This window comes from Simochromis diagramma, unplaced genomic scaffold, assembly GCF_900408965.1.
Source record: "Simochromis diagramma unplaced genomic scaffold, fSimDia1.1 OVJJ01000618.1, whole genome shotgun sequence".
Taxonomy (NCBI): Eukaryota; Metazoa; Chordata; class Actinopteri; order Cichliformes; family Cichlidae; genus Simochromis; species Simochromis diagramma.
Genome location: NW_024387423.1, coordinates 9,343,506 through 9,352,528, shown reverse-complemented (window position 1 = coordinate 9,352,528; position 9,023 = coordinate 9,343,506). Strand labels below are relative to the sequence as shown.

At 40.1% G+C, this 9,023-nt stretch overlaps 2 protein-coding genes across 32 annotated transcripts in view; both read left to right on the top strand.

The window, feature by feature from the left end:
• plecb (plectin b) overlaps positions 1-1,093 on the top strand; it is a 123,245-nt gene extending 122,152 nt beyond the window's left edge. For all 27 annotated transcript variants that reach the window (XM_040012611.1, XM_040012610.1, XM_040012613.1 and 24 more), the window contains 2 exons: positions 47-163; positions 320-1,093. The gene's annotated coding sequence lies outside the window, so the exon portion shown is untranslated. The remainder of the gene's footprint in view (positions 1-46; positions 164-319) is intronic.
• Positions 1,094-1,658: 565 nt separating this feature from the next.
• The window catches only part of macf1b (microtubule actin crosslinking factor 1b), a 30,549-nt gene continuing 23,184 nt past the window's right edge, over positions 1,659-9,023 (top strand). For 2 of the 5 annotated variants that reach the window (XM_040012634.1, XM_040012631.1), the window contains exon 1: positions 1,659-2,872. In XM_040012634.1, the coding sequence (XP_039868568.1) occupies positions 2,777-2,872 (96 nt within the window). In that variant the 5' untranslated portion in view covers positions 1,659-2,776. The remainder of the gene's footprint in view (positions 2,873-9,023) is intronic. The other 3 variants (XM_040012636.1, XM_040012635.1, XM_040012632.1) reach the window with 3 other exon arrangements.

Genomic DNA, 9,023 nt, shown 5'->3' with positions numbered 1-9,023 from the left:
ATTCTCATTATTGTTGTTTTTCACCATCTTCCTTGTTTTTTCACAGCTGCCTCAGTCACTCAGAATCCAACATCTGGCCACATGTACTCAACTGGCTGGAGAATACGATCTTCTAACCTTGGATGGATCTGTGAGTCCATGCCAGCCTCATGCTGTAACACAGGTACAGAGCATAATTGCATCATTGTTTTTCAAAGATTAAGCTTTGTTTCATCAAGATTTGTTTTGCAGTATTCATTTCATTGCTTTCTTTTTAATTTCTCGCTGCATTGTTTGGTTTATTTTGATTACATAGGTTTTTTTTCCCTTTTGCTTCTAGATACCATTGAGTATGTCCTTTCTTCCATTGTACATCACTGTTGAAGGAAGCTGAGGCTGAGTCAACATCATCTTGGGAAGCCTTTCTAGGAACACTTCATTTATTACCATTTGTCATGTATTTATTACTTGAATGCTAATACTGATATTTATGTTATATCCTGGCATTTTTAGAGAAAAGCCACTCAGAATAAAAACATTTATGTGTACATTTCAATCGAGACAATACATCAAGACTTTTTTTTTGCTATTCCTGACTACATATCCAGTTCAACTGAAGTGCCTATGAAAGTAATTTAGAGAACTGAGATATTGATTCAGCACCACATTGCATGAATTTATGTTTTTTCAAATTAATTCCTTTCTTTTGCCCTTTTTTTTTTTTTGCTGCAAATTTCCTTTTTTGCAGATTCAAAGACAGCACAAAGAATAATTGTGCTTACAGTTATTTTCTCAAATGACCTATTTCTGTTATGCATCTTTAAAGTTTTACTGCTGTAAATCTTTTTGTTTTCATGATGGTTTTGATATTATGAATGTCTTGCATGTTTTACTAACTTTTTAAAGGATATTGGGGGGAAAAATGTCGGTGTAAAATAAAAGCAACTTCAGTAAGTGTTAAGTGTGCCAATTTAAGTTTCAGCAATATATAAAACGACAAACTAACTGGTTGGATTTTGTTATGGGGCAGATGTTGCTTCAGCGACATGGCAAAAAAAACCTCTTGTATGTGAACTTAACACTATGTTGTAAATAAACGTGCTCTGAAGAAGCATTCTTGTCATTTGTATATCAGTACCCAGTTTTTTAAGAGTACTTTTTCACTGCTTCTGCCTCAGTTTACATTAATATAAATACTATGTTAATATTTGATTAAATAAGTATGTATTCTATATAGAACAATTGCTTTAATACGCCTGTAGATGTGATATGATACTATTACCTGAAACAAGTACCTTATCACTGATAGAAGAGAAGAAAAAAATAAATAACAGTCAACCACAGGAGGGCAGTGTTAGACAGACCTACTTTCTGCAAGGAAGCAGTTCAGTCAGGTGAAAGCGCCACAGGTCCAACTCCTGCTCTGCCCTAAACCCACTGTTTGTTCTGTTTATCACATAAGTGAGTTTCTGTCATTAGGCATTTCACGACTAATTACAGTCAATTTTCTATACAATTTCTATTTTTCTAGCTTTTCATAAATCAGAGTGAAAAGACCCCAGAATGGGGTTTCTGAATTCAGGGTATGCATGTTTGTTTACACCCAAAGTCCTTCACACTACATGCATACAGATGTTTGCTCTGTGTGCCAACATTAGCCAGTGGGTTTGATGGAAGAGCCTGCCAACAGAAGCTCCGGGGCATTCACCACCCTGAATTCTTCACTTAGCTCCCTTGACTACTCTGAATTGACCCCTTCTCTCCCAACTCTCCCTGCGTTTGATGAGCGGGAGGTAAGCACACAGAGAGAAATAAAACCCACTGTATACAGAATGCTATAAAATAATGAATTGCTCCATTAACAGTCTCAGCTAAAGCAGAGAGACTGGAACAGGGATCATTTTGTATATTTTACCCACTGGTTTCTTGCAGGATAAAGGCTGCTACTTGTTTGGATCACCAGGAGCTACTTCACAGGATCAGAGCTATGGGTATGCTACTGTAAACGAATTTAAAAGCAAAAGGAATGAATGAAATACTCTGGACCACAACAGATAACAATCTAGGCACATTAAAAAAAAAAAAGAAAAAAGAATGACTGCCAGATTGACAGCGGCCACCAACAGCCTGTGACAACAGTCATTTGTAGCAGCTTTGTGGACCAGTGCATTTCCATTTGTCACAGACACAAAGACAGGGTCTTGAATTGTGTAGTAAGCACAAAGTGTAAAGCATCTGATTGGAACATAGTTAAACAAGAAAACCAGAGTTCCAGCCCAGCAGACAGAGAGAGCACATGCCTTCCTAATGATCTATTTTGGAAAGTTTTTAAACCAAGAAATCCTGATACTGTATCTGTGTAGCTGTAATTTCATTATAATAACAGTAACACATAAGTAGCAATAAAATGATGAGCCACAAACGGCAGTGTATTGTGTCATTATCAGGATATAGCAAAATGAATACTGTTATTAGCATGAAAAGGTATAACCAACCAAGACAGGCCATCAGTTCACACACACCAGTAAAAGTAGTCATAAAACTGCAAAAAAAAAAGAAAAAAAAGATCTGGCAGGTCTGTATATGAATATTTAAATATTACCAATGAATAACTGTATTTACTTATGAATATTAATGATGTTAGCTGTTTGAGTGCCGTGTTTGCAATCATTTAGTTCATTTAGTACAATCCTTATGTGCATGATTCTAAATTACAGTGGTAATAGTATTTGACTAAAATGTGATCAATGCAACGTTTTCTCCTGTTCTTCTCTGATTCAGCAGGGAAATAGAGGACATGAGCCAATGGCAGTGTGAATTCAGGGGTCAAATCAGAGCACTGAGACAGTGGCTCAAGAGCATGGAGATGAGGCTACCTCCTCTGGACCCCAGGGTCAGTTTGCCTTACTGTGTGTGTGTCTGCTTGCATGCTGTTGCCTGCATTCTAAAGTTCATCGTATGACACGGGCTGGTGAAAAAATGCACCTCTGCGTATGTTTATATTGTGTTAATATCCCAGGGAGTTGAACACTGTGATGCTCATTAGATGCCACTGGTATCTCACAGATAGTGAAGTAAGTAGGTTCACTTCTGGGAGCTCTGTGCTGAGCACCAAAAGTGTGTAACTGCACAATAGCATTTAAATGTAATGTATAGTGACTATTTGCAGGTCTGAAGGACACCTTGTATGTAACTTTGAGACATCAGTGACAAAAGAGCAGTATTTGATTTCCAGGGAAGAAGAAAAAAAGAGGTGTTTGGCACTTTTATAAAGGGGAAAAAATAGTATATTTAATTAATTGATGTTGTTATTAAAATCTGTAGCATCTTTGAGCTTCCTGCCAAGTAAGTCTACATAATTAAAATCCATCTGTCGTGCCTCTGCTTCCTTTTCTCTCTCCCTGACTCCCTGTTTATGCCAGCTACAGTACTTTTACAAAAATATGTTTTGGATTCCATTTCAAATCAAATCAAATCAAATCATTTTTATTGTCACATCACATGTGCAGGCACACTGGCACAGCACATGCGAGTGAAATTCTTGTGTGCGAGCCCCACAGGCAACAGAGATGTGCCAAACACAACAACACAAACGAGCAAAATACAAGAATGGCCAACCTGAAACTAATAAATATATGTACAATATATAATAGTGTATGCATTTCTGGATGTGTATACTAAATATTTTCCTACGTGTGTGTGTGTGTGTGTGTGTGTGTGTGTACACATTTTTACAAATTAAATAGTAAAAAAAAAAACAATAATAATAATAATAATAATAATAAAATATATAAAATATACAGAGTTGAATATGTGCAAAACAAGTGGCATTTATATACAGTGTGGAGTGCATAATGTTAAAGTTCCAGTAGTGAAGCTGAGGTGTCTATGACGTGTTCAGCAGTCTGATGGCCTGATGGAAAAAGCTGTCTCTCAGTCTGCTGGTACGGGACCGGATGCTGCAGAACCTCCTTCCTGATGGAAGCAGTCTGAACAGTTTATGGCTGGGGTGACTGGAGTCCTTGATGATCCTCCCCGCTTTCCTCAGGCAGCGCTTCCTGTAGATGTCTTGGAGGGAGGGAAGCTCACCTCCAATTATCCGTTCAGAGCACCGCACTACTCGCTGGAGAGCTTTGCAGTTGTAGGCGGTGCTGTTGCCATACCAGGTGGTGATGCATCCAGTGAGGATGCTCTCAATGGCACAGTGATAGAAAGTCCTGAGGATGCGGGGGCTCATGCCGAATCTTTTCAGTCTCCTGAGAAAGAAGAGGCGCTGCTGCGCCTTCTTCACTGTTTTGTTTGTGTGTACTGACCACGTAAGGTCCTCAGCCAGATGTACTCCAAGGAACCGGAAGCTGCTCACTCTCTCCACAGCAGCGCCGTTGATGGTGATGGGGGTGTGTACTTCTCTGCACCTCCGGAAGTCCACTATCAACTCCTTTGTCTTTGCGACGTTGAGGGTGAGATGGTTGTCTTGACACCAGTGGGTCAGGGCGCTGACCTCCTCCCTGTAAGCCGTCTCATCACCGTTGGTGATAAGACCCACCACTGTAGTGTCGTCCGCAAACTTCACAATGATGTTGGAGCTGTTAGTGGCTGTGCAGTCGTAGGTGTAGAGTGAGTACAGGAGAGGGCTCAGTACACACCCCTGTGGAGCACCAGTGTTCAGTGTGATGGGGGATGAGGTGATGCTGCCCAGTCTGACCATCTGGCGTCTGTCAGACAGGAAGCTAAGGATCCAGCTGCAGAGGGAGCTGCTCAGTCCTAGATCCTGCAGTTTCCTGTCCAGCTTCGAGGGAACGATGGTATTGAATGCTGAGCTGTAATCTACAAACAGCATCCTCACATACGTGTCTCTCTTCTCCAGGTGTGACAGGGCAGTGTGTAGTGTCAGGGCTATGGCATCATCAGTGGACCTGTTGTGGCGGTATGCAAACTGTAGAGGGTCCAGTGAGTCGGGTAGTGCAGAGCAGATGAAGTCCCTGACCAGCTTCTCGAAGCATTTGCTTACGATGGGGGTCAGGGCTACAGGTCGCCAGTCGTTCAATGAGGAGATGGTGGAGGATTTGGGTACAGGGACGATGGTGGCCATTTTGAAGCAGGCTGGGACTACAGACAGAGAGAGGGAAAGGTTGAAGATGTGCGTGAACACTCCAGCCAGCTGAGCCGCGCATTTTTAATCACACATGAAAACAATTCAGCAATGCTACTTTATTATCAGGTCACAAGATTAGAAAAAAACTCTACTCTCATTCTACTTTCATTTATTAGTTAGGTGCAGTTTGAGCTGCACTAATCTCTGCCTGCTAAGTGATTGCTATGACAATGCTAATGTTTAGCAATTATGCTTACGAAGGGTATTGTAATTTTGTTAGCATATTAGCATGCACATGAACAAGAAATACAAGGTGAGGACTTTTATTTCATTGCTCAACAAGAGACACCCGTGGAAGTCAAGTAAATTAATCTTTTGTCCTGCCTCCCTCTCGGCACCCCCAACCAATCATGGCAGACGGCTGCCCCTCCCTGAGCCTGGTTCTGTTAAAAGACTGTTAAAAGGGGTTTTTCCTCCTCACTGTCGCCAAGTGCTTGCTCATAGAGGGTCATTTGATTGTAGAGGTTTTCTCTGTTTTATTCTACGTTTTTTACTTTACAATATAAAGCACCTTGTGCTATATAAATATAATTGTATTAGATTAATAAATAATAATAAAAAAAATAATAATAATTAATAAATTGAAGCTGTAGCGGCCGGCAACTACGTGAGTAGGCAGAAAATGAGAGATTCAGTTCTGTCCATACTTACACAAGCAAGCAACTCCTCCCAGGGTCAGAGAGACACTCCCATGCATGAACATCATTTTTATTGTTTATCACTATCAATTGTGTTGTCACTCAATGTTGTGCCCTATTCCCTCATTATTGTCTATCACTCTCATGTAATGTCACCCTGTCTTTATGTCTTCTACTTCAGCTGCTCAATTTCCTAATGGAGATTAGGCTCCGTTTTAACAATAGTATACTGGATCCTGTAAACGATGTGGAGACTAAGAGAGCAAAGAAATCAAAGGGAAGCTAAACCAATGACTCATGCAAGTCACTATACTGAGACCTTTGAGTGTACTGAAAGAGAGGAGCAGGAGTGTGGAAGTTTGTCAAAATACTCAGAGGGCCACTGAGGTGGTCCTCGTCCCCTCCTGCAGAGAGACTTCTTTAGACCACAGGAGGACAGAGGGGCTGGGGAATCAGACCCTATTGTGCCTGGCCTGGACAACCGGGCTAGAGAAGTGCTTGGCACTGGAGGCCCTCTGCACACATGAGCGAACACATTGAAAAGACATCAGACTCAGATGGGAGGAAGAGGCAAGGGGGCAGGAAAAAAAGAAAAGAAAGGAAAGCAGGATTTTTACGGTAAAAGCATTCAGATCTAACTAAGTGGGCATTTACTGAACACAATTAGATTTAGTCATACAACCAATTTTTTTTACAAATATTTATAAATGCAACTTGTCGCAACCGAACCCAGTTACAGTTAGCCAGTTACAACCAGGCTTACTAACTGGGTTACTGGTGATTGAGAAAATTGCAAGATAATAATCAAAAAACCAAACAAGTATTAGAAAAATGCAGGTCATAGTGGAATGCCATTTTGCTCTTCAAATGTTGGACTCTCTCTTGCTTTTTTCGATAAATGTTAATGCTAATAAAATGTAAGGGTTTCCTTTCAGTCTAGCTGCCCATAAAGTTTGTCATGTTTCCATCAACTGTTACTTTTTAGTCAAATTACTTCAGTTTTATACAACTATAAGAGACCATGTATGGCTAAACTCTAAATGTGAATCTAAATTTGCTAATTTATTATTTCTGCTCGTCTCACAGCATTTTGTGCTTTATTGGCACTTAAATAATTAATTCAGCTTTGAATAAAAGAACATTTTCATTTTGGTTACCCTATTGTCCAGTAAATGAAAGCTATCCCTGCTCATAACATTAACATATTACGACTCTGTGGGGTACAAGGAAGGCACGGTAATATTTCATGTGATTATTCCTAGTGAGGGGTGACTGCACCTTTTCAATCATCGGTGAATCGGTTGCACACAAGGATTAAGAGGTGTTTGATGTTTTGATTGATTTAGTCTGGGCATGGGTTTCACAGTCCTGACTGAATTTTCAAGGCACTGATTAACTGAAAAGGAACAGAATAAACCTGTACGTATATCTTTTGTTTTTTAATACTCTTTTTTTAAAACAGAAGCTCTTTTTAGTTATTCATTCTTCAGACATTTTACATTTTGTGTCTGAAAGCGGCTACTGTTTCCTTGGGGACCAACGTCAAAGATACGGCGCCACATCTTATCGCATAGCTGGAAGGTTTTGGCGAGCTTCAGCCTTTTTTATTTTTCATACTTCCAATGGCTGAGACATAGCTTGCATTATTTATATTAATGTAGAGCATGAATTTTATACATATCTGGATTAAAAATAAACAAATACAATTGCAATTGAAATACAAAAACACAAACATTACTTTAGGAAATATTACAGATCAGAAAAAGGAAAAAACATATAAAGACATCTCGTGTACGCTTCACAATCTGCAGAGCAGACATCAAGAGTTACTGGCCGTCCATGACAAAGTACAACAAACCAAAAATGACGAGGAAAAGAAAGTTTGAGAAGAAAAATATGAAGAACTGGAAGAAAAGCATGAGGAAAAGCAACAAAAATAAGAAAAACTGGAGAAAAAGTGTAAAAACCTTGAGGTGCAGCATGAAGAGCTTTTCCGAGAGATGACAAACCTCACAACACAGAACGAAGATCTGCAGGAAGTATGCCTGAAAAAGTGGAAAAAGCACTTCACGTTTTTCCAGAAGAAAGACTCTGTTGCTTCTACAATTCAGCTGGACAAGAGTTGCCCAACAGGGGCAAATCATACCATAAATGATGCAAATATATTCACGGTGCTTCAGGGTCTTATTCAATCTCAGTGTTGTTTAGAAAACCCAAAGACACAAGAAAGAAGCATCATTCAGATTAGCCGCATATTAACTTAAAATCTGATGCAGCCGTCCAACACAATCTCAGTCTCCATGTCTTCTCTAGGGAAAATAATTATTTAATCTTCAAAAGGAAACATAGTGAAGCTTTAGTCTGGACCCCAGCGAGAGAAATAAATAAAGGAGTGAAATAAAGGAGTGTCTTTTATCTGTACCATTCCTTTATCATACTGCATCCGACCACAGACCTTTGTCATGGTAATGCTGTTAGTCTGCTGCACTGCTGGTTCCAGTCTGGCCTGAGGGACTTGTTAGTTAGCAGCATGAATAAGGACATCCCTTGGCATCCCCTCCGCCACAATACAGACCCTTCTCCAAAGCAGAGGAGAGAGTTACACACCTGCTCCTTAACACAAAACAAGCAATGAAGCATCTTACTCTGTTTTCCCATGAACTCTCAATTACATCTTAAGCTTTGAATTGGACACTGTAAATTATGAATGTAATAAAAATCTAAATGGAATTTGTGCATCTGTTTCTTACAGTCCAGAGAAACCTGAACATAGTTGGTAGTAGTATTTTGGCAGTCGTAACAAGTTATTTGCTAACATTGCAGTAATACTGATGTCATGATCAGGCTGTGTGCAGGCAGGATGAGGACCCAAACGCAAACTCACAGGAAAACAGGACTGAACTCAAAATACAGCTTTATTGCTGACAAAAGATAACAGCGATACAAAATAATATGAAACTGAACTGGGAAGTACTAAGGCACTGACTTACAAGGAAACACACGGAGGGGCACACAGTCATGAGGGAGAACGCGACACTGAACTGAGGGAGATGTGGACATAAATGCACAGAGGGTAAACGAGGGAAGTGGGAGCACATGGGGAACACAGCTGACACAGATAATCGTAACGAGACAGGGCAGGGGTGAACACAACATGACGCATACTGACGAGAGACTGTCAAAGTAAAACAGGAAGTACACAGAGGTTCAGACAGGAGGAGAGAGCGCGGACATAACGGAAAACATGGAAT